General features: G+C 44.4%; 1 protein-coding gene across 1 annotated transcript in view; it reads right to left on the minus strand.

Moving 5' to 3' along the window:
- LOC119442556 (serine/threonine-protein kinase ATR) overlaps positions 1–25,102 on the minus strand; it is a 94,652-nt gene that overhangs the window by 24,220 nt on the left and 45,330 nt on the right. The window contains exons 36-48 of the mRNA XM_037707470.2: positions 24,926–25,091; positions 24,470–24,636; positions 20,645–20,750; positions 19,982–20,132; positions 18,193–18,286; positions 9,620–9,703; positions 8,372–8,487; positions 6,904–7,039; positions 6,119–6,261; positions 3,571–3,670; positions 3,365–3,490; positions 2,773–2,948; positions 804–999 (exon numbers count right to left, since the gene is read on the minus strand). Of these exons, the coding sequence (XP_037563398.1) occupies positions 804–999; positions 2,773–2,948; positions 3,365–3,490; positions 3,571–3,670; positions 6,119–6,261; positions 6,904–7,039; positions 8,372–8,487; positions 9,620–9,703; positions 18,193–18,286; positions 19,982–20,132; positions 20,645–20,750; positions 24,470–24,636; positions 24,926–25,091 (1,761 nt within the window). The remainder of the gene's footprint in view (positions 1–803; positions 1,000–2,772; positions 2,949–3,364; positions 3,491–3,570; positions 3,671–6,118; positions 6,262–6,903; positions 7,040–8,371; positions 8,488–9,619; positions 9,704–18,192; positions 18,287–19,981; positions 20,133–20,644; positions 20,751–24,469; positions 24,637–24,925; positions 25,092–25,102) is intronic.

The following is a 25,102-nucleotide window of genomic DNA, read 5'->3' on the forward strand; positions in this document are numbered from 1 at the left end:
CCGGCGTCTCTGGAAGACGTGCTTGTCAAATAAGTGAAATCAATGCAGTTCATGCAGCCAGCAGTGTGCGCGAAATGCTAGTGGAGCAGAGTGTAAGCAACACTCTGCTAAAACTGTCTATTATTTGCAGCATAAAATTATGAGGCTTGAAGTTAGTGAATTACATTATACTTTTTTTTTTTTAAAAAGCTTGACAATCCTTTGCAGGGGTACATACGAACTTTATTGAAGACGATTCAGATTCACCTTTAGACGCAGCACATATGCAACAACAAACTTGGCACAGTGAATACTGAGAAGCAACACATTGTTTATGGATCACTGCAACTTTTCCAATGACTTTGGTGCTGCCAATTTCACCTGCTTCAGGAACTTGTTTGTATAAACTTGCTTGAAGCAAGTAGTCTTCTTGAACCTTTTCGCCATGAGTAGAATCCAACAAAAAGTTTGGGAACCGACAAGCAAGACTTCCTCGTACCTTTTTTTAACTTGACGCAACATTCATAAAATCGTAAAATTAGCCCATATTTGTAAACTTTATGGAAAACTCTGAAGAATTGGCAGATGTGCAATTGCACTATAATTGAACAAGATAATACAGGCCACGAAACAAAACCTGGAGAGAAGGCCTTCAAGAGATTCTTTGCTAGAGAAAGAAAAAGTAAAATGAGGAAGCAGGAAGCAAGAAGCAAGAAGAGAAAGAAAAAGTAAAATGAGGAAGCAAGAACTTCATTGATGTAATAATTATCAAGATGAGGATACAATATCACAATTACTTCAAAAAAACGTGCCAACACACACACCCTGTCTGTCATGGTCTTGAGGTACCCCTCGAGCTTCTCAAGTCCGGCAGGCACACGACGTAAACGGCTCATCTCGGCAACTTGGGAACCCAGGTCAAACCAGATGGACAGCATGCGTGGCATGGAGTGGTACATGTGCTGGCAGCCGTAACGCAGCGACTCCCCATAGTGCCGCACCACATGCACCATCGTGTCTCTGACATTGCGCATAAAATTGGGCAGATTTTGTTAAAGAAAGTCATCTCTGAGAGAAAACGCAACATCGAACAGGGCTTGCTAAAATCAATTGCCAGCATTGTTAGTCCTTCTAGGTTCATATTTTCTACCCTAGGGGTTAATACTGGCAAAATACAGTGATTATGTATGTTTATTGTTAAAGATATTAACAAGCTGCTGTTTATTATTTAGGAGTGTCTGCGAAGTGCACTACAAACAAATTAGTCTGCAGATTTCTTTCTCGTGGTCCAAGTATTCCGTAGCTACATGGCCTAGATAGATGTACTTCTTCATTGCTTCAAGACTGACCACCAATTGTAACATTCTCTCCAACTGCTTTCTCACATATTATGTGTTTCACTACAACTTAAAGCGGCATATTTTTTTTCATTCCCAGCAGCACAACATAACGCTTGTACACTCCCAGGCACCTACCAAGGGCCTGTGTGTTAAGGCTCAGTATGCTGCTTTAAAGGGCCCCTCACTAGGCTTTGTAAGTTTTAACAAACAAAAGGAGCATATACATGACGTGCTGACGAACGTGTCTGCAAAGTATTACGTAACTTCGCGCTGCGAAAACAGTTGAAATTTCAGACCAATCACCCCACTCCTTCACTCTTGAGGCAGCCAGCTCCCAGCCAGAGAGCCACGGTCACACACACAAATACCTCTTCACAGTGCTTGTGGTCACTCACCATGACTAATAAACCAATGCTAAAGGCACAATGCCACAAGAAAGGAGGCAGAGCTCAATGCCGCAGTACATCCCTTGGCTCCGCTATGGAAGAATGCAGGGAAGGAACGCTGCTTGGGAACGCAACTAGAGGCAGAGGGAGAGAGTGTACCTGGTGGCAGTGACGCTGGCCTCCTAGCAACTTGGTAACAGGACAGTTAATTTCTTCTAGCTCCTTCAATAATGAACCGATGTGAAAAATTATTCCGGTAAGACGTTTCTTAGACAGCCTTTTACAGGTTCTAGTGCATAACCAAAATTTGCAATGGGGCCTGGTGCTCTTTTAAATGAAGAAAACATTTATTTGTGGCAATGCATAATTTAACCAGACCTTACTACTGCTGTTCTGCATTCAGATGCAATTCAGAGAGATGTAGACAAAACTGAAACTGAATTGAAAAGAGCAGCAAACTTTGTTGGCAATCTTGCAGGAAATGTGGCACTATGAAGTCAAAGATGAAGTCATGTGTGAAAGTACTGCATGCTGTTAATGCAACAAATACCTCCTGTCAACTGCAACGAAATTTCACTTTAGCTAAATGTGTTATAAATGAGTATTATACACCACTAAAACAATCTTGGAAAAGCCTCAGGACTGGTAACTGCATAATTTTCTTCTAAGCTGCCTATGAACAGCACCCAAGAAGATGACGCGTGCACCTGACGTTTGTCGATTGACGTAAATCACAGCATGCTGCCTCCGAGGTTAACAGTGCGTCACAGGCAGCCGCAGGCGCCTCCTTATTTTGGAGTCATGCCAAAGAGTCACACACTCTAGGTCATGCATCACTTACGGCGAGGTGTAATGGCGGCAGTTTTTTCAGTTTCGGCATCAAAAACAGTTATTTTTGCAAGCTTCTCGTGACGCTTCTACTTGTATTTCAACACGTCAAATTTTGTACGAAGGCTCTTTTATATCTACACTATCTTAAGCTAGGCTTTTTAGGCTGTTCAAAATTTTGTTGCAGTTGGCCTTTAAACCACCATTTCATGCACAGTTTAAATGACGAGCAAACATACGCTTTCTTTTCCAGCTTCTCGTTTAGGGTTAGCATGGTGTCGCAGTATTTGGCAAAGTGAAATAATCCATCCTCCCAGGTAGTGCAAGATCTTGCTGCACTCTTGTACAGGAAGGCCAGGCGGGTACTTTCCACAGCTGCAGACTCTTCGCTGTACCGTGCCAACAGCAGACGTGCCTACATTACAAAGAACAGGCTCTGTTTTGAAGTTCCTTAGGCTCCAGAGAAAGAAGCATTTTAGGAGGTAAATGTTTTGACCCTTTCAAGCACAAGTGATAGAACCAATAATGCTATGCCAGGCAAGGAAGAAATGTAAAATGGCAACCACATGGAACACCTTTCCAATATGTTTTCAGCATTATGTCACCTGGTGTTGCTGTCCATTTAGTTTGCTTACAGATAAAAAATCCAAGGACACATAAGCACTTCTTGTGAGTTGTGAATGTGAAAGCATTAATGTCCAATGAATGTCCAATGAATGTCCAATGAAAATGGCCTGAATGTTGCTATGAAAATAATGGTGGGTGGGGGGGACAGAGAAATAAAAAGCACGATAACAATGTACTATTTTTCAAAATGCTAAGTGAGCAGACCTTTGCACACGCAAAGCGTTCTTCAGGCGTGGAAGATGAATCACTGCTGCCACTATCCGTAGTGCAGCCAGGAAAATGACGTTCGATGCCACGATGAAGTTCTGCAAGGGCACGCTCCCTTTCTCCCTGCAAGCAATATCTTTAGCTCTAATCTGTCACATATGAAGACAGCCCCCCCACAAGCAACTTTAGACAAACTTACTTACTTTTGCCCAGAGCCACTTTGCCTTTTCCAGGAAGATGTCTGGAAGGTCACAGCCATCAGTTTCCAAGAGGCAGCTGTAAGCCTGCTGCAGATGGCCATTCCTGGAGTTCACAAATTAGCCATGAGTGTGTGTGGCCACAACAAGCCCTGATGTGCATTACACCATCTTTGAAAGTAGTCCTTGGGCATGACCAATTTTCTCGGACAGCATTGTTAGTATAATTGAAACATGCAACGTTCAACATTCAAAAACAATTTTGTAGTACGTGTTAAACACACGATGAAGCACTTGTGTAGCTCAATTTCTTACAAATGCGACTACTTCACTTTTAGTGAAAAGCAGCAATGAGTGAACAGATAGGCCTCCTGTGCTGACCAGACAGCACTGCGAAAGAAGCGACTGCTAGGGTCTTCATTGCAGCACTGCGTGGTAGAAAGTGAGCTGTCCGCTAGTGACAGTGCTTGGGCCAGTATGGATCCCCCACTTTCAGTTGTGCTGCACCACGGCTATCAGAGTATTAAGAGCCTGGAAAGATTATACCACCCTTCCACACTACACAAGCGGAGGCAACTTAGCAAGGTGAACTACCCTCTATGCTGTCAAAGAAGTTCCGGGTGTTTCGGCACGCTGCAACTCAAAGTACAGCAAACGTCATATGACATCGAGTTCGAAGGAAGCACTGCCAACATTCTCTTGCACCCAGTTTCTCTTCGGTAAATTTGCGCCTACATAATGTCAAACCAATCAAGTGCATGCACGATCAAAATGTAAAAAGCTGACTTCATTGGGGGCAAAGGGCCCAGAGTAACCTTCACATTTCAGTTATTCTCACATCAATGCTCGCTTCTTGTAGCCTTCAACTGTCTTATGGGAAACTTTTTTAGCCTTTAGTTGATGGCCATCTTCTTCGGTTTATGGTTAAACGCTAAAGAGGGGGTGGGGCAGAGGGGCACATGCATGCCGGTTTTTGTACGTACGTGCACGCCGGTGCAACTGGCAATGGTTGGTATATACAACCACCGCCAGTGACAAACAAAAAGATGGTCATGCACAATATTTTGTGAATGATTTCTATGACACACATGTTAGTAGTTGCGAGCTAGAAATTGCATGTTAAACTGCTAAAGTGTACATGCAGAATGTTGCATTGTAATTAACTATAATATGAGTTTCGGGTATCACAAGACAGATGCGGATGCTCTGTGCAGTACGCGACATGTACTCATTGATAATTTATAGGTCCAAAATTTGTATGAAACATATCTGTACATGGCAACAAATTAGCAATAGCAGATTTGGCGTCATATATGATGTTGATATAAGTTAGAGTCAAAATCAAACCCCGAAATAGCTCTCGGTACAATTTTGATTGCTATTCTCCCCTTCTCCATTCTTTCTTTCATTTATTATGATTATGATGATTATTATTATTACTATTATTATTATGTGTTATTATTATTTGTTTGTGTTGGTGTCCGGAAATCATGCCGATCGCTGCGATTGGTACGAAGTGTGACCAACTTGTTCATCTCATGCCGCAGGCCTGCTGCGACGAGTGCAATTTCTGTCGCTTGCGATCAAAATTTAAACTGGTGGAAACATGGTCTGGATATATGCGTGATCGCTTGAAATTTTTTATATATGTATATTTTTTTGCTATTGTAAGGGAAGTTGTGGCTTCGAGTTCTTTTGTTGTCACTCTGCTCCCACAGCACTCTGTCTCTAATGCAAACGGCTGTTGTGGAGTACATGTAATTTTGCTTTCCCCTTGCGCCGAAGGGCCCGTATCCTGTGTTCTCGCCTCACTGCTTCGCATGAATAGGATGGAAAGTTGTAACACTGAACTTTGTGACGCAGTCCTTATTCGTGGCAATTCATGATGCAACAGTAGCATCAGTGACGACATTGCGTCGCAGGGCACAACACGGTAGCACTCACTTCTGCTGTCTGCATGGGTCTGGTGAATGAGGTGATCAACTATTCTATGGCGGCCTTGTAGCGCCTCTGACCAAGGAAGACAAGTTGTTAGTTTTTTTTCTAAGTGTTACAGATGCAAAAAACGCGCAATATGCACCAGGAACAAGTGAACTACATAGTTACTTTGCATTCAATAGCTATGCAGCCAACTGAGGCAGGGAGCCGGACTCCATACTACTAGATTCCACACCTCACACCAGCAGGTGGCGCCCCACTTTTTTCCAAACTCCAGCGCATGAGGCCTATGCTTTTTATTTTGAAGAATTTCTCCAACTGAACACCAATCCAATGCTACCTCTGATCTACTTCTGGGAGTGAAGTGGCCGCTCTATTTCATTAATGTACCTTGGCAATTTCAGCAACAAAGAGCTGCTTGAGAAACATGCTTCCACTTAAATGATTTAAAGTAGCGTCCGGGGGTGCATAGTATTAAAATTATAGCCTAGGAATCACAGAGGAGAATAACTCTAGACAAGAAGTTGTGCCATATTCCACCCCCCGAAGTAGGGGGCAACACATTTAATGGAGGAGCATTTCGGAGTATAGGAGGGGACTTTCAGGGTGCACTTACTTTCTTGCCAGCTTGGCACTTTTGAGCCAGCACTTGGCGAGTTCTGTTTGCAGGACGTCCTCCAGGTCATGGTGTTTCTTTTTGGCGATGCTGAGCAGTGCACGCCGCACATTCCACAGAGGTTCCAGTAGCAGTGGTGAACGCTGCATAGAACAGATGGTATGTCTATGATTGAGTCATTCACGGTGTCTAATGTGCCAAAGCAACACCATGGCTGTGAGACACTGGCACGGAGGGCTCCAGATTAATCTCGACTACAACTCAACAACGGTGCTGCGGTAGCTCAATTTGTAAGAGTATTGCATGCGCAATGCGAAGACGTGGGTTCGTATCCCACCTGCGGCCAGCTATGTTTTCGTCACTTTTATTTTCATTTATTTGATATTTCGACATTCCAATGAAATAAACAAGTAACTCACCCCATGCTTTCCTTGTTGTCATTGTCTGTTGGCATTATGTGGTGGTGACTTAAGAAAACCGGGCCCTCTGTTCCCCTTCTTCTCATTCATTGGAATTATGAAGACCTTTGTAGCCATCTTTGCTCTCATTGCAATGTACACTTGTCACATTTTAACATAGGCCGAGTGCAGATGGGTGGACAGCTGGGCTAGTTGGTACATATTCATGGTATTGAAGCGCGAAAAGAAACATACACCGAGATCGAGATGTAACAAGTTTAAACAAGTTTTAAACAAGTTTTAATAAATGCTTGTCATTTCTCAGTCTCAGTTTATGTCATTGTTTGCGTTTAAATATTGTGGATAGGCTGAGTGCATCGCACCCACCTGAACAAGGTCCTCTCGAGCTTTCCAGACTTCAAGCAGTGATGTAAGTTGTGCCTGCTTTTCTTCACGGCTGCTGCCAGGTTCCATGTCAAGTAATACACGGAACCCCTGCTCCACTTCAGTCAGAATGTGCAGCCTGTGAAAGAGCAGAGAATCATGGGAGTCGTGCAACACTTAAGACTGTCCCTTTATGTCTGGCAGTCTGCGAATTTCACAGGACACTACCATTAAAGCTCTTGATGGGTGTATACAACTTCCTGCGCTCAAGGGCGTGCACCTATTCTAGCCATTCACAGCCTCCAAGTAAGAATGCATCACCAATTGTGCAGTTTTTCGCCATTTCTTCTAACCCCTAAACTCCTGCATTATTAAAAGAAAGAAAAAAATAAATAAAGAATAAAGAACATGCCTAAAATATCAAACATTTTTTTATGTTGCCAAACTTTCACATATCATAATGTATTCTCAGTAGAAATATATGTTGCATGTATTTAATATTATTTTGAAGTACTTTACACAGTTACAGCTCAGGCCGACCTCTCTGCCTTTCTGTAAATAAATTTCTCTCTCTCTCTCTACTTTACACATGAAAAGTGCCCCTCTTTAAATATGACCTTCATAAATATGTATGAGGGCTTTAAGCGTAATTGTCGAAACATAGTATGTTCACATGTTAATGGAAGGAAGATACAATGACAAAATGAACAAGTAGACAAATGCTGAGATGCATGAGTTGGCATGCATCTGAGTGTTTGTACTATGTATCTGAGTGTCTGAGACATGTGCCAACTGACCCAAGTTAGCACTTTATTGCATGACTTGAAATATGTGAGCCAACATGGTTCCTTTCTGGCAAACAAAACAACAGAAACTGCATCCAGGATAAAACATGCTGAGATAAGTGCAGCTAGGGCTACAAATTAAAAGGTTAATTTAATTAACCATATAATTCAAACAATTGCTGCAGTCATGTGAAGGTCAAATCGACAGCAGCTGACACTTAATACCAATGCCTATGCACGAGTTGCTGGGATTGGCATTACACCGATTTGGGATTACACCGATTTGGGATTCAGAGTTGTCTTTATTACTTGTGCAGAATAACTAGTAAGCTATTGTTTATTAGATGATTTGCACAAAAAGGGTTTTTCCAGATAACATTTGTTACTAGTTAATGGAACTGTGTAGGCAAGTCACAACTTCTCTAACACTGAAATGTGCAAGTTACGCATTTCATTGAATGTCCTGCTTATGTACTGTTTTATCAAAGTTATGGGGTGCCCCATTTCTACTTTATAGCACCAATTCTTCTATGATCTGGTGTTATTTGCATTCAGTTGATAATGTGAATGATTAAATTGGAACTGAAGCGAACTACATTGAGCCCAGCGCAAAGATATGGGATGCCCAAGTTTGAGCACTGGTCCAAAGCTTTCCCGCTACTACAAGTGCATAGCACATCACACACCTGGAAACGTAACGGTAGCCCCTCTGGTAAGCCTCCTGCTCCATGGCTGCTGCCGCAAGAGGGCTGGCCTGGTGACTACGTGCTTGAGCAAGGCTGTCCAAGAATGACTTTTCATCCTGGCATTGCACAGGGAGAAGGAATCCAAGATCAAATCAAATTGTGGGGTTTAAAACGGACACTAAAGAGAAACACTAAATTAGACTAGACAGACCAAGCATTCTTTTAAAACTCTGGTTTTGTTAATTTCATGATAAGAGGTTGATTACTAGAAGGGAAAATGAAGGCCAGACTTCCATGTCTTAAAATTTGTGCCAAAACTCAAAAATACAGAGCCGGTACATCAGTGTGACACCGTAGATTTCAATTTATTTTCTCCGATCTGAGCCGATGGAACACAGTAAGAATTCTGAAACTCTGCAAGTTAAATTTCTGGCTTCATTAAATTATACATTACCTATAATAAAATGAACTAGCTCCAACCAGATGCTCTTAAAATTCATGACGTCACAGTGAGCTGATGCAGGAACTTCAGGGCAGTGTGGCCACCTATTTTTCACTTTTACATCGTTCCTGGCTTAAAATAATAATTAAACTATGCAGTTTAATCTTCAAAAACTGCACAGTGGGTATAAGAAGCACCAAAGTGGAAAGCTCCGGATTAATTTCCACTACTTATTGTTCTTTAATGTGCACCTAATGTAAGTACACAAGCATTTTTGTAAACCCCCCCCCCCCCTTCCCTTGAAATGCAGCTGCCGTGGCCGGGACTCGAACCTGACTGTGCTCAGCAGCACGGCGGTGGATCGTGGGACACCAGTCATTAAAAAAAACAGCAGGTGCAACATACAGACAGACAACCCTAAGACCATTTATAGGAAAGCACTACAGAAAGATAATACAGACAACAGCAAGGCACTACATAATTCTAAATATTTTCCAGAGCACAGATGCGTAAAACGTGTGGCCAAAAAAGTTGCATCTGCATCACGGAATGACATGTAAGCACATTAGGTTACCACTGCCAACAAGATTGTCTAAGTGCTATAATATCAGCATTTCTTCGCACAGTACACTTCATTTTTTGAATGGTGAAGTGATCAGCAGTTCCTAACACAAATTTTGCCTAATTACCACTGAAAGTGAAACTTGACTTCATATTTGTAGCAAAGTTAGGTTTTACGGTGTCAAGTGCCTCATCCATTAGGCAATGTAAAAAAAAAAAAAATTATAATAGAGAGAAATACTTACCAGATTGTAAGCAGAAAGAAGAAGTCGACCTGTGGCCACACCCCAAGAGCTCCAGCTGTTTCCTGAGTCTTGCGGGATTGAATCCTACAGAAAAGCACAAAGTGCCCACTTTGAAAAGCGTCAAAAAAGAGTACTCTAAAGCAACGTTCACAAAGCAGAGACAGATGAACTATATGCGGAAGGTTTAGGGCATCATAAATGTGCTTAAGTAATAAGTGCAGCTTTGTGCAGTGCATATTAACTCCCACGGTAATAGTTCAGCATTCAATTCTTACCAACTGCTTTCAGGCACGTACTCAGCAACTTCTGCTCCATACTGCTGTTACATCATTCCATTGCACAGCGGCGCACCGATGGGGGGGGGAGTTTGGGTTTGCAACCCCCCCCTGAGGCCGAGTTACCCCCCCTCACCCACACGTCCAGCCCCACCAGTCCAACGTGTACCTTCAGTGCTCTGTCACATTGTCATTACAATTCAGGAGGTAGCTTGAGGTCGAATTTTCCTGATTAGCAAAACCACTCTATCACTGTCTCTCATTCACTCTTAAATTACTTTGAGTAAAACGCTGAAAAAATATACATCATCATCCTTGGTGTCATTATATTTTTATAATTATTAGGCATTTTATTTGCTGTTGGATTCCTCTGGCTAAAGCAAGGAAATTCCATATTATGCAAAGTGCTTGCTTCCCCTCCCCCCCCCCCCCCACACACACACACACAAAATTAAACCCTCCCCTGGCAGACATCCTGGGTGCGCTACTGCCATTGCATCAATCAATCACTCACTCAATCAATCATACAATGTGTACAAGTACATGGATATATGAGTATACAGAAGCAGAATAGTTTGTAAAAACTACACAGTAACAGCAAACTGTGTGCATCCACACACATGCACAAAAGATTCACTTTCTACACTTCGTCCTCATCCATGTGTCTATCTGGCAATGCATACCGTGCATGAAACTAAATTAAATCACATTTTCGAAAAAAGGAAGGGGGGAGGGGGTGGAGAAGATGTAAAAGAAGAAAGCCCATCTCGACTTCAAGTACAGAACCATGAGCATTAGGCAAGTTGCCAGATACATATGCAAGCCTTAAGGCACGGCCACACTGGAGGAAAAATTCAGCGACGATTACGATATTCCCTAATGCGAAGTTTGACCGCAGCTCTATACGTGTTTTCATTTAACGATATATTGAGGCAAAGAAATTGAGAGAGACATGTCGCAGTGTTGGCAATCGTCGTATATTTGATCTGCGGGTCAAGCACGTCGGCTTTTATACATGACTCATCGAAGGTTCCAATGTAATCGCTGGTGCCGCTTGGCTTCCAGAAAGTACTACACAATTCGCGTCGCGCAAACAATCATATTACAAAACAATCGCAAACCATGACAATGGAAACAAGCGTGAACGAGACCAAACCAAGCAAACCAAACAAGCGTGAGCGAGAGCTGACGCGAGCAGATGATAGTACAAAAGTAGCGGTCCAGGTGAGACCAGATATGAGTATGCATCTAGCTGTCGGGCGGGTCCACATGAAACCAGTTTCCCACGCGCACGTCACTGAAGGGGCCACTCTTATTGGCCTCCGCGATTCGCAGCTCGCATCTTTCATCTTTGGCTGTTGTGCTCGTTCACTTGGTTACACCGTCGCCGACGTTTGCAGCAGGAACGGCCCGTTCCTGCTGCAAACCTCGGCGGCGGTGTAACCAAGTTTGCTCCACTTATCCAAGTGCACGTGCATTTAGGGGGACGTGAGCCCGACAAGCCATTAAGAGCTGCGCTCTAAAACACACACGGAGTGCTCTTGATGGTAAAACGCTGCTATGGCAGTGCGTCCACGCTGACTGGCGGCACGGTCACCGTTGACATCATACGGAACCAACTGCAGCAATCATGTGACAGCATGAAGATTTCGCCTCCTCCCTCCTACTTTGCGTGTAGATGCAAGATGCCGTGTGCTTTTTCCTTCGTCTGCTGAGAGGGCGGCGCTGTGTGTACGTATGATGACGACGTCGTTGCCACTGTGATGATAATCATGTTGTGTACTCCCTTCTGTTGAGGCATCGCCACAAGCGAAAGACAAGGAGAATGAGGTACTGGGTGTTGCCTCCGCGTCCTTGTATTCAGGGTCCGTCTTGTACAGAATCAGATATTGGTGCACTGTCTCCAAAAAAACTTTCGATCAGGACGTCACGGTTTAGACTCATCATTGAAAAAACAATTGCAATCAATCACAACCAAAACAAGCACAAACGAGACCTGACCTGAGCATACATACAGACAATAGTGTAAAATGAGTGTGAAACGAGAGGTTGGGTGGCTCCACATGTCACCAGTTTCCTGTGAGCTGTTAGACCCGGCCAGCCGAGCGCCTGTTGCCACTGCTCCTTGCCAGGAATCACCCGCCGTTGCAACCACATTCCCAGCTATTCGACACTGCCAGCTGAGCGACAGCCAGGTGCCTGCTGCTGCAGCTTGGTGCCAGGAATGACTCGACATTGTACTGCGCACCATTGTTCGTCAGCAACCTGTGCACATGGCTTGTCGGGTTCACGTCCCCCTAAATGCACGTGCACTTGGATAAGTGGAGCAAACGTTGACCCCACTCTGCTGTTCGCCTTCCAAGAACCACCCAGAAAGCTGGAGGCCACTGACTGCTGGGCTGACGCCATGTGTGTGGGGGGGGGGAGTGGACGTCGTGGGGGTGGAGACCCCAAATAAGAAAAGCCCCCTTTCCCTCCGGCGGGAGAAAAGGCCATAAAAAAGTCACAGAATGAAGGTGTGGGAGGCAATTCCCGAGACTTTCCAAGCCAGCGCTCGTTTTGCTGTCATCTTATGTTTATTTTCATATTTACTTTCCTTCTTGGACTAATGGTGGCAAAAATGCGAAATAAACCAAGCTAATTGTTCCTTCACCAAGCGTCAGCACTCTTCAGCGCGCCACAACATCTCTAGCCGGACAGCGTTGGAGGTTTCCGGACAACGACTGCGCTGTATTCCCATAAATGTCCACACTGTGATCAATCTGCAACACTTTACCACATGGTACGGGCTTGCGCAAACACACTACAGCTAACACCCATAACACACCCCACCACACGGCAATGGGAGGCAGCGCTGTCCAGCTCCGACTCGACGGATCAGCTCAACCTGGTCAATCGAGCGAGAAGGGCAGCTAAGGCCGCTGGACTCCTGGACTGAGGGGACCACCCACTGCAGAGCTGAGGAGCTACCTACGCTCGCGTGCTCTTCTTATTAACGTTTATTCTCTCTCTCTTGGCAGAGGGAGCTACCGGGCGTCCTGGAGGAAACTTTCAACCTCGGAAGTCCAACAGTGCACATCACTGAAGGGGCTGCTCTCATTGGTCTCCTCTGTCCGCAGCAAGTGGCAAGCTGTGGAAAATTGCTCCAGGACTCGTCCCTCCTGCTGCACGAAAAAGCTGCCGAGCGGCAGCTTCCATGGTGCGAGTTTTGCCGCCGGCTCCGCGTGCGCCTTTTCTCCAGTGTGGACGGAGCTTTATGGATCATGGGCTGTCTCTAAGGCACGCATTATGCATAATTATCACCAACAGTTCATTTTACTACCAGCAATTATTCATAGTGTATGTTGTTACTAAAATCAGTTTTTATGCGCTCATTATATTTAAAAAAGCCGGCAGATCCCACGCTCTGTGGGAATCAATGTTATGCGAAGCAGAGCGGGTAGATGACCAAGCTAACGAAACGACCATGAGAGCACCAAGACTTATACCCCTGTCACACGGCTCATCTAATGTCATTTGCAGTAAATGACATTAATACCGAATCTCATTACTGGTCTTGTGTTACCAGTCTACACGGGTATATTTTGACTATATTGTTAACAACACAATGGTAAACATTGAATGGTTATTTGAAAATGTATTACACTTTGTTTTAACTTATCGATTTCGTAATTTTTTGCCAAGCCCCTTTCGTCGAGATTGCACAAATCGAGCGTGAATGAGTTCGGGAAACTCATTCAATGGGCGAATGCCATTAGCTGTGAATGTCATTCACTATGCCCGTGTAGAAGCAACAAAAATGGTATTAACACTTAGTCTCATTCGCTGCGAATGACATTGCATGTGCCGTGTGACAAGGGTATTAGCCGACTGTTTCATGACCTACATGACACGCATGTCATGACACTCATGTCATGACCTATCATTTATGTACGAACCAATTTCAGCAGCTTTTGAGAGTTAATTTCGTTTCGCTGAGTCACTATCATTTTTGCTGAGTCATGCTCATGACTATGACTTCAACCATCATCCTTTAGTGTTTCCTTTGCTTAGTGCCCACGTCCAAACCCATTTGAGTGTTTTATTGCGATAGCAATGATATGGACACTCAAAGCGGATTTCTGCCGTCGGCGTTGCCATTGCCGTGAGGTTCCGTATGACGTCAACGGCGATGAAATCATCGCCGCGCGTCCTATGTTGTATGTGCGAGTGAAAGAGCGCGAGGGCCGCACGCCTTCACGGGGCGTCCTTCATGGGGCGTTCAAACACGCGTTCTGCGCCGTGCTCCTTGAAGGGCTGCAGAATTAAGCGTCTCTTTCCTCCTTTACAATCACCATATATATAAAGCAAACGCAACTTCTTCCGTCGCGCCAAAGGCCGTGGGAGGACGGGAGGTAGGGAGAAAAGGCGACGTTTAGCTCCAGTACCAAATGCATAATTATATAAAAACATTGCGAGGCGAGAAGGTGGTAAAGAATTCCGACGCTGCTCGTCGAGTGTCCCATTCTGATCTCGTCGAAAACCTCCAAGCCGCCCCCAGAGGCACCGGCAACAGTTCGCACCAACGCCGCGCGCGTTCGGTGCGAACGCGGGCAGAACGCCGACGGCGTCGACAACAGTTCTGCGTGTTGCTGGTGCTGCTGCATATCCAAGTTTATACAGCTGATAAAACTACTATCCTTACTCTGTACAGCTCTCTACTAATTTTGCTATCGCAATTCATGCTTCGCCTTTTGGGTGAAACTGCACCTTTTTTTTTTTATAGTGTTAACCATTTTTTGCTGAGTCATTGTCATTTTTGCCAAGTCATGCTCATGACTATGACTTCTACCACAATCCTTTAGTGTTTCCTTCACTTAGTGCCCACGTCCGAACCCATTTCAGTGGTTTTGAGTATTAATCTTTTTCGCCGAGTCGCTGTCATTTTTTCTGAGTCATGCTCACGACTATGACTTCTACCATCATCCTTTAGTGTTTCCTTCACTTGCTACTCATGGCCGAACCCATTCCAGTGGTTTTTGAGCGTTAATCATTTTTCGCTGATTCATTGTTATTTTTGCTGAGTCATGCTGATGACTGGCTTCTAGCAAAATCCTTTAGTGTTTCCCTCACTTAGTGCCCAGGTCCGAACCCATTTCATTGGTTTTTGAGTATTAATATTTTTCGCTGAGTCGTCATTTTTGCTGAGTCATGCTCATGACTATGACTTGTACCATCATGCTTTAGTGTTTCCTTCACTTAGTACCCATGTCTGAACCAATTCCAGTTACATACCAAGTTAACGAAACGACCATGAGAGCACCAAGACGAAGGTGGCTGTTTCATGATCTACATGACACAGGTCATGATATTCATGTCATGGCTTATCATTTATGTTTGTCGTACACTCTTCTTATACTATGCCAATTTTGGTACACACCAAAATAACGAAACGACCATGAGAGCACTAAGACGTAGGCGGCTGTTTCATGACCTACATGACACACGTCATGATATTCATGTCATGACATTTCATTTATGTTCGTCATACACACTTGTCATACTATGCCAATTTTGGTTCCTACCAAGTTAACGAAACGACCATGAGAGCACCAAGACGTAGGCAGCGAGATAGATAGATAGATAGTGTCAAAGCGGCAAATGTTCGCCAAGAAATACTTCGCATTTAATAACCCTACTAATTTTTATAAGAACATGCATGCTGTGCAACCAGCTACAAAGACGTTGCATGGAAAAGACACAGTTGTGGCAGAAGAAGGAAACACATGCACTGCATCTTGAGGCATACAGCAGATGTTTCCAAATTGGAACTAAGTGAAGCAACTAAAGTGGAACTAAAGTGAAGCAACTTCACAGTTTTTTGGGTCTTTGCTCTTACTTTCGCCGATTTATTCCTGGTTTTGCTGACGTCGCCTATCCTCTGACAAATCTGCTACATAAAGACGCACGGTTTGAGTGGACACCCGAGTGCGATTCTGCATTTCGTTAGTTGAAGTTCCTGCTGACCTCCCGACCTATCCTTCACCACTTCAATGCTACAGCGGCGACATAAATCTACACAGATGCTAGTGGCGTTGGTCTGTTAGTCTGGGTGCCGTCTTGGTCCAACGCTATGACGACCGTCAGCACGTGACTGCTTATGCAAGCCGCTCATTAAGCAAACCTGAACGCAATTACACAGTGACAGAGCAAGAATGCCTCGCTGCAATCTTTGCGGTTCAACGATTTCACTCTTACTTGTACGGACGCCCATTCCTAGTCGTCACAGACCACCATTCCCTGTGCTGGCTCGTGAACTTTCGGGGCCCTTGTGGTTGCCTTGCGCGCTGGGCTTTGCGGTTGCAAGAATATAACTTTACTGTGTCCTACAAGAGTGGCCGAAAACATGCTTACGCAGACTGTCTTTCCCGTATGCTGCTTACCACGACGGACTGCGACGCAGACGATTTTGATCATCTCGTTGCCTCTGTGACACCTGCTTTTCCTGATATCAATGCGTTCAAAGCAGAACAACGGACAGACACCAAACTGGAGTCACTCTTCACTTCAGCTCGTTCTACTGCAACAAGCAGCTACTGTGTATGTGACGGGCTCCCATACAAAAGGAACTACTCAAGCATGGGTGCGCTTCCTTCTAGTGGTTCCGGAGCGTCTCCGGCCAGCAATCCTTCAGGCTATGCACGATGACCCTACCTCCGGTCACTTAGGCACTGTGCGCACCCTTTATCGTATTCAAGAATGCTTTTACTGGCCCCAGATGCGACATTCGGTTGAGACGTATGTTGCCAGCTGCATACCGTGCCAACGTCGGAAACGTCCAACCACTGCCCCATCTGGTCTCCTTCAACCTGTGCCGCCTCCCAGCTTGCCCTTTCAGCAATTTGGAACTGATCTGTTAGGACCTTTTCCTCAGTCATCCAAGGGTTTCGCTGGATAATTGTCTGCACCGACTATTTCACGTGCTACTGCGAGACGGCGGCTATACCATCAGCCACTGCCACCGAAGTGTCACTCTTCTTACTTCACGTTATTGTTCTGCGACATGGACCGCCTTGTGTTATTATAAGCGACCGGGGACGTCAATTCACAGCGAATATCGTGGAAGAGCTTCTACGTTTATGTGACTCACACCTCAGGCACTCGACGCTGTATCATCTGCAAACGAACGGCCTCACTGAGCGCACTAATCGAACAATCATGAATATGCTTTCCATGTATATTGCGTCCGATCATAAGAATTGGGATGAAGTTATACCGTTTATTACTTACGCATACAACACCGCCAAACACGAGACAACCGGTTAAAGCCCCTTCTTCCTTCTATATGCTCGCCCGCCCCGGTACACGCTCGACACTGTCCTCCCTTTTTACCACCATGACAATCTTGCGGTCGCCGATATGCTGTGCCTCGCTGAAGAGGCTCGGCGACTTGTGCGTCTGCGGACTTTGGCATCGGAAGAAAACTCCAAAGCACGCTACGACGCACGACATCGGCCTGTTACATATCACCCTGGTGACCTCGTTTGGCTTTGGACTCCCACAAGGAAGTGCGGCTTGTGCCAAAAGCTGCTGGCAAACTACGATGGACTGTATAATGTCACCAAGAAGATCAGCGAAGTGAACTACACTCTCGCGCGCCTGACGAACACCGGTTGACGCTCTGCTAGGACACAAGTCACGCATGTCGCCAGGTTGAAATCATGCACACCACGACAAGCCAGTTGACTCGCCCAGTGGGCTTTGTCTGCGAGGAGAGGTATGTTGCGTCCAAGTGCATAAAAGGGATGTGTGGATCAAAAGGAGGAAGGAAGAGAAAAACGACAACTGTGCAGCGGCCATTCCTGCTGTGCGTAGCCTTCTGTTCCTGCTCTCGCACGCCTAAATAAAACCTTTTTCCCCGTGCTTGTAACAATATGTATAAATAGCAGACACACTTGACTTTTGGTGAATTTTAATGGCATAATACAGCTCACCTCCATGAGGCAAAATAAAAACCCCTGGAAATGAAGTCACTGTGTGATCAACAGTAACATATTTTTCACGGACCCTCAACAGCCCAGATTTTGCGAGGACCAACGCGATGGAGCTATCAGTATTTCATGCTTCATACAGACAGGATACTGCACTTTTGAATGTTTGATCTTAGCCAAAGAAGCAAGAATGTTTAAATCTTTGACTACAACTACGCAGATGACGGCACACTATCTGCCCTGTTTTTCTTGTGTGCATACAAAACTTTCCATACTTGATTATAGTGCACCTACTTGACCAGCAACATGGACGAAGTGATGAGCTGACCTGAGTCTGCAAGAACTTTTGAAGCAAGTCCCAGCTGCAAAGCCTCCAGGCAGCTTCCACTTGGTACTCGATTATGTCTGGCAGCCAGTCACTCCTTACAATGTAAGACAAGAGATTTTTATTTCAATAAAGCAGCAACAATAAATACAAAGCAATGCCTTTGCTATGGAGCAAAGCCTATGCTACGCAGCATTCTGCTTATTTGCAGCCAACCATTTAGGCAGTTTTTGTCTTTATCATTCACATCTGGTATTACCAATCCTAAGCCACCCAAACCAAGAAAGCGAAAGAAGCATGACACAATGCTTAGCTAATATTTAACCAAAACCCTAATCCAGCACCATTCAAATCTGATGAGCATAAATGAAATGCAAAAAAAAACTTGTTTTTGTTTATTTCTGGTTGGAATCAAGGAAGTGCACATGTCAATCACAAAGTACAATGCAGTTTTTGTAAATGTGCAGCAGATCTTCTATTTTTAAATTTTTTTTGTAGACTAATTTTAGTTTTAGTGAGCAAAATCCAGTAATTCGATGCTTTATCACTAAACTAAATGCTTTTTTATAAAATTATTACTGTACAATGGCCGATGCTGTGGTGTAATTTGTAAACAGCGATTGCATATGCAGATTAAGGCTGGTGTTGAATTGTACTGAAACATACACTGTGCACTTTAAATAGACACACATAACCACAAACTTGAGCGCTTAGCTATTGAGTGTGAAGGGACAAACAGCTAGACATCAGATATCAGGGTCCCAGAGTGTCGATACATTCTGCGACCAGCTTTCTGAGTGACGTGCTTCAGAGGCTATGAAAATGCAAAGCAGCCACTAAAGAATTATTCCCATCATGTGAGCAAAGCCCCCATATCAAAAGCATGCAGTTTAAGGTTAAACTGACATAATGTTCTCAACTGCATATTGCCAGTCAGAATGCAAGTCAGTTTTGTGCACTTTTGTCGTGCCTCTGTTATAAGTGCAACGGCTCACTGCTTTGTGAGCACGTAATTATCTTTCGGTATTCCTTCATGCAAATAAAGGTTTCTGGACAAGTTTGTTCAGATAGATTAAGACTTCTTTCATGTGTTCCCCCCTTTTTTTTTTAACCTCACTATTGAAACTCATGAGAGTGGACAAGACGAGAAAGAAGAAGACGGCGGGCTCCAAAGGCGCGCGCGGTATGAAAAGGAATAAAAAAAAGAAAAAGAAGAATCTTGATTTCGTTCGCATCGAACGCAGCTGTCTCGTCTCGTTTCTGCGACACTCACTCCTCTCAGCAAGTGCGTGCACTCTGATACGTTAATGTTGAAGAATTTCAGAGAAGCAGGGTATATATATCTTGCACCTCATGTAGACGGGCACTAACACAGAACATACAATGCTTTTGATTAGGCAATTACACTTGTTCGCTTCAGTAGGCCATGAAAGCAAACACAGCCACACCGAATAAAAAAATAACAGGAGATAGCATACTTGACTTCAAGCGCAAAAAAACACGGGGACAGTAGAAAAGAAGACCAGACAGGACGAGCGCTACACAGCACTCAACAAAGTGCTGTGGATAGTGCTCGTCCTGTCTGGTCTTCCTTTCTTCTGTCCCCGTGTTATATTGCGCTTCAAGCCACGTATGCAGACTCACAAACTTGCCCAAATTTCAGCTTTTATAAACAGGAAATTGATCCCGGAAGCATTTTTAGCCCCAACAGCCATTTGTAGGGAGAGGTTGTGAAATCTCTCTTGCCCTGAGGCATAACGCTGAGACTAGGCAGAGCCTGGTGCGTGAGTACCTCTCTGCCAGAAGACCCGAGGCATGTGTGAGGGCAGTACTCGGTTGGTCGAGGCAGAGCAGGCAACTCAACAGCCCCTGATGATGAGATGCCTGAGACGTGGGCAGTCGCAGTGCTCGCTCATAGCACGCAAGAGCATCCTGCAGCTTCCCTGCATGGAAATGCAAAACAATGTCACACAGCGGCGCCAAACTATCAGGACTGCAACAAACTAGTACCACTGTAACATCAGTAGGTCAAGAGCACTGTGTAGCTGTCACCACAAGTTGACATTGCTGAAATTGCTTGCTAGATGTATTAAATAACAACAGTTTGCAGCAGGCATAAACACATTAAATTTGAATGAAATCAACATGTTCAAACCAATATTGTGTTGTTGAACGATAGCTACACTATGTGTAGAATAAAGCATAAGCAAAAAGCTTTACTTGTGAAATTTAAAAAAAATTTACTTGTATACTGTTTTATGGTGAATTAAGTTCTGTTAAGGTTCAATATCTATAACAGAAAAATTAAGTCAAGTTCATTGCTTTGACAGGTAAAAAGGAAAAGAGAAAATTGACAGCATATTGCAGCTTTCATCAGCTACGAGAGAAAGCGTGTCATTTGCACCATAAAAATCCAGCAAGAAAAATGGTGCTAGGTCAGCAACAGCAAGCTCACCCATTGCCTGGTGCTCAATGATTTGGTCTTCTAAAGATGGCTGACTGTTACGAACTGCAGCCACTCCGGCGACTCCATCTGGTTCGTCGAGCGCCACATACACTTTCTGAAATTCACAAAAGCAATCACACTGTAAAGAAAGCAGGCATACTACGGCGATGCAAAAGAAAATGTTTAAGTAAGCATAACCGAAAAGAAAAATGACTACCTCATCTAAATTGCTAGGCAATATAAAGTACATACATAACTAGTCAACAGGCTGAATTGTCTTAAATTTAACTTCAGCATATTCACAATTATGTTGCTCGTAAGACTTTTTTCAACAATGCATGTGATTATATTTTTTCTGTAAGTGTCACAGAACCCAATTCACAAACAAACTATACATGCTGGTGACCTCCCTAAAAGGAAACAGGTCTGCTGGAGGAAAATTTTATAATACATAACAAAGTTTGCTGAAGTGAATTCTGAAATGAGCTAGCATTGGCAACCCAAGCAGCGTGTTTCTGTTCAGCTCATTTTACGCAGCAGGTTTTGCCAAGCTACAGTCTCCCCTCTTGCCGTTTACTGTTACTTAAGTTTTCAGCATACTTGTACACTTTTTCTCCTTGTGGCCTTGTTCCAAGCCTGAGTCACTTATAAAATACGATAGAACACTTGTTCAAAGCACTGTGCATTCTAAGATGAATGGTTGAGGTCGTGACACTCTTAGATTTTTTTATTTTCAATACATTTTTTTTAGTTCTCATTTTTTAGGAGGTGACTATACCACAGGCCTTTAGGCTGTGAGCAAGTAGTCGAATCGTTAATTGTAGTAAAGTAAAACTGGAAAAGCAAGAGTGTCATGCCCTGGACAGTACATCCAGGAATACAGGGAAAAAAAACGGAACTGAAATAGACCTAGTGGTCACAAGGAAATCAGTGGAACAAGCAAAGCAGGAAGCAAGAAAAGTCGTTTTGAGAAAAAGGCTTTCAAACTCAACTCAGCCTTCAGATGTTTTTGAAATGTTTTATGATGCAACCATCTATGTGAGACATTCATTATTGACCAGAAATCGGTCTCGCCGATTTCTGGTCAATTATGAATGGTCAATTATGAAAACAGCCTGTACAGCTCTCATATTTACATCGAAAATTTTGCGACCTTCCTTTCGCGGTGACAACCACCCCTTCGCGACACCGCCGCAAAACGCACGTCAGTATCATTTGCGCTGCTAATCCAGGTCTTGTTCCCAGCTGAACTGAAAGTCCCGGCTGGGAGCACTGCTGGCACTCATCTTTGCCGAGAAGCGCGTTCAGGGCTGTCATTTGAACGATAAGAAACTCCCCCGCTTCTTCCGTACTGGCAAGCACCTTCACCTGTAAGTTCCATTTTCCGCGCGGTCGCAGACAACGAAGTTAGTTTTGCTTGCACTTTCACGGCGACCTCTCGGGATGCTTCGACCGATACAAAATGCGGCTCCAGGCGTGCCTGAACGGTGCCGCCCGTACTTGTGGACGGCGTAGCAACATCGTGCGAAGTGCCGAGACGAGAACCAGAAACATCCGAGGCGCGATCGGTGGATGCATCCGACGATGTGGAACGCGGCACGACAAGCTCAACTCTCGTGACAAACATCTCGTGCTGCTCGCAGGAGATGTTTCGCCCGCGAATGAAGTGCCAGAGAGCGACTCCTCAACATTGTCGACACAAGTAGGCATTCCGGCCGCATGTGAAGTGCTCGGCGGCGGCTCCTGCATGGCATCATCGGCACGCGTACGCATCCTGGCCGCGTGTGGAGTCCTCGGCTAAGCGTCTGTGACTTCTTTGCTATGCTGCACAGTACTGCCAGGCGACCTTGAAGCAGTCTTTTTCACTGTCGGCGATTTTCGCTTACGAGTGCCGTAAACATGAGCCGTCTTGTACTTCAGCGGTCGCCGACCCATGGTCAACTTCCGAAACTACGCCCCGCAAGCGCTACTGATGAATGCGTCGAGCCGTATGTCTAGAGTAGCGTATCACAACACAAACCAGCTTCCGAAACTACGCTCCTCAGGATATGTCCAGAGGCGCATATCACAACACAAGTCAGCTACATTCCGCAAGTACTGGCGATCCTGACGAGCTGAGATGCCAAGAGGCGCTTATCACTTGTGGAGTCCGCTGCCGAAACTACGCTCCGTACGTGCTCACGGAGATGGCGAGGCGATTGTCAGACGCGCGAGTCACGGGCGATATCAGATACAGGACTCGCAGGACGGTTTAGGTGACATAGTTGTGAACACTAGCCTGTACACTCTTACATCTATGTTCTACACAAAAATCATATTTCTGACAAACGTAACACCCATGCTTTTGGCTAAACTTCACCTCACAATGCTTGTGCCACAGAGCCAAAGCTACAGGCCACGTGGTATGAGGGAAGTGAATTTACACTTGCACACATTCCCATCATGGCATGGCAACGTGTGTAGCAACACACATTGGCCAGGTGACAGACAGAGGAAGAGATTGTATGTGGGAAGCAGAAAAGGGGTGTGCAGCATCTCATAAAGCTTAGCATGTGCGATGAACCTCCTTGCTATGAATGTGATGAGCAGTAGTTGAACAAGTAATGTCACTGAAGTCACCATTTTGACAAGGGGAGTTGTCTTTGTCAGAGCAGAAACTGCTGGCATTGCGCGAACTTCCCTTGATTTCAAAATCTTTGACAGGTGCAAATCACGCTGAACCTGACAAGGAAAAGGCACCTGCTGTACCGTCGGTGCCGACCACAGTGGACCCACACATCACCAGCGATAGCTACCCGCGGAGCGGTGATCGAGTCACATAATGCACAGTCCACGCTTTCATCTGTCGCACAGATTGGCCTTACGGTAACCCACCGGCCATAAAGATTGGAAAGTCCTTCTGTATATTGAAGGAAAACTGGATAGAAAAATTTCTATGCAATAAGAGGTAGTGATAATACACAGGTCCACTAGTAACCTAGGAGCCTGATATTCAAAACAATTATTCATTCTTTAGCTTCAGAGGTAAAAAAAAATCACTTAATTCTATTCAACTGACATTCTATTGATAAAAAAAATATTTTTGAGACATTTATACTAGAAATGAGCTGTAATCAGTGCTGGTATACTCATTTGGAGTTTCCTTCAGGTCATACTGTATACCTTGATATTTATGTACCTGAATTACTGATAGCTTTCTACATTCTTGTTATACAATGCAGGACATTCCCGAGCATGTGCATTAACATGCTTCTTGCCCAAAATTTGTAAGCATTCAACCTTGTGATAAATTTTTCTGACATTCAATATTTGATTAGATATTCGCCTACTTTTTTTCTTGATTCGATCCAGCATTCGATTCGAAATCTACCATTCGGTATTCGCACACCCCTACTTAAGATACAAACATAATAACCAATTTTGTGGGTCATGTTTGTAGTCATTAAATCATGTTAGGTTAGATTAGGCTAGATTATTACTTCGCTTTTAGCCTGACATTACTCCTCACAATGAACATAGAACACAACCTTGCAGTGTTGATTATATGAGGTTAAAAAAGATATACTTGCACCAGAATTCTTTATCACCACTGTTAGCGCCTTACGATTGTTATAAGTGTTGAAGAAACATTTAGACAACTTGCATACGGATACCCCTAGACGAGGTATCTAGATTTGTGATGCTACCTACGGATTGAAGGCTAAGAGAACCTATAACAACTACCATATTAAATCTTAAAACTAGCAATTGCTGCAAACGATGGCTGTAAATGCTGCCACAGTTAAGGCACTACTATCTAAAAAACATAGACACCTGACAAAACAGCAGGCTCACCTGCAGCAGCTGCAGATTCTCTTGCACACGCTCAGGACGGTCATGGAGATATGACTCAAGGTGGAACAGTGCCCGTGTGTAGGCCTGGCAGTTGAACGACACCCGTGCCAGAAGGTCTTGTGGGATGCGAGCCACGAAGGATGCCTCCTCGTCGCTAAGCACTGCCGCTGCAACACCACACGTGAAGTTACAGCACTGTTTCTTCAGTTGACACTGAATGCAATTCATGAGGCCATCATGGCTTCAAGGCTCCAAAAGATGCTGTGTATACAACTGTACACACCAAGATAACAATTCAAAATTAGAAGCACTAATAAACAACGACATTATGAAATTAACAACAAGTAAACATCTACAGGTGGCAGTACTTATATCCATGCCATATACAATTAGTATAATTACTATTACGAGTGGGTTTGACTACACACTTACACTCGAGGCATCTTTAATACCTACGTGATGCTGATGATGACCCAGGAGCTGAAGAGCTTCGAAACATCTTGGCACGCACAGCTAAGTAGTCAAGTATGGAGAAGATGGTCTGGGAGCAAAGGTGCAACAGACCAGAATTGTCGTCTGTCTGCTCACAATGCTGTAGGACTGCCAACACTTCAGTCATTACCTGTACCCGGC

This window comes from Dermacentor silvarum, chromosome 2 (genome assembly GCF_013339745.2).
Source record: "Dermacentor silvarum isolate Dsil-2018 chromosome 2, BIME_Dsil_1.4, whole genome shotgun sequence".
In the NCBI taxonomy this organism is placed as follows: Eukaryota; Metazoa; Arthropoda; class Arachnida; order Ixodida; family Ixodidae; genus Dermacentor; species Dermacentor silvarum.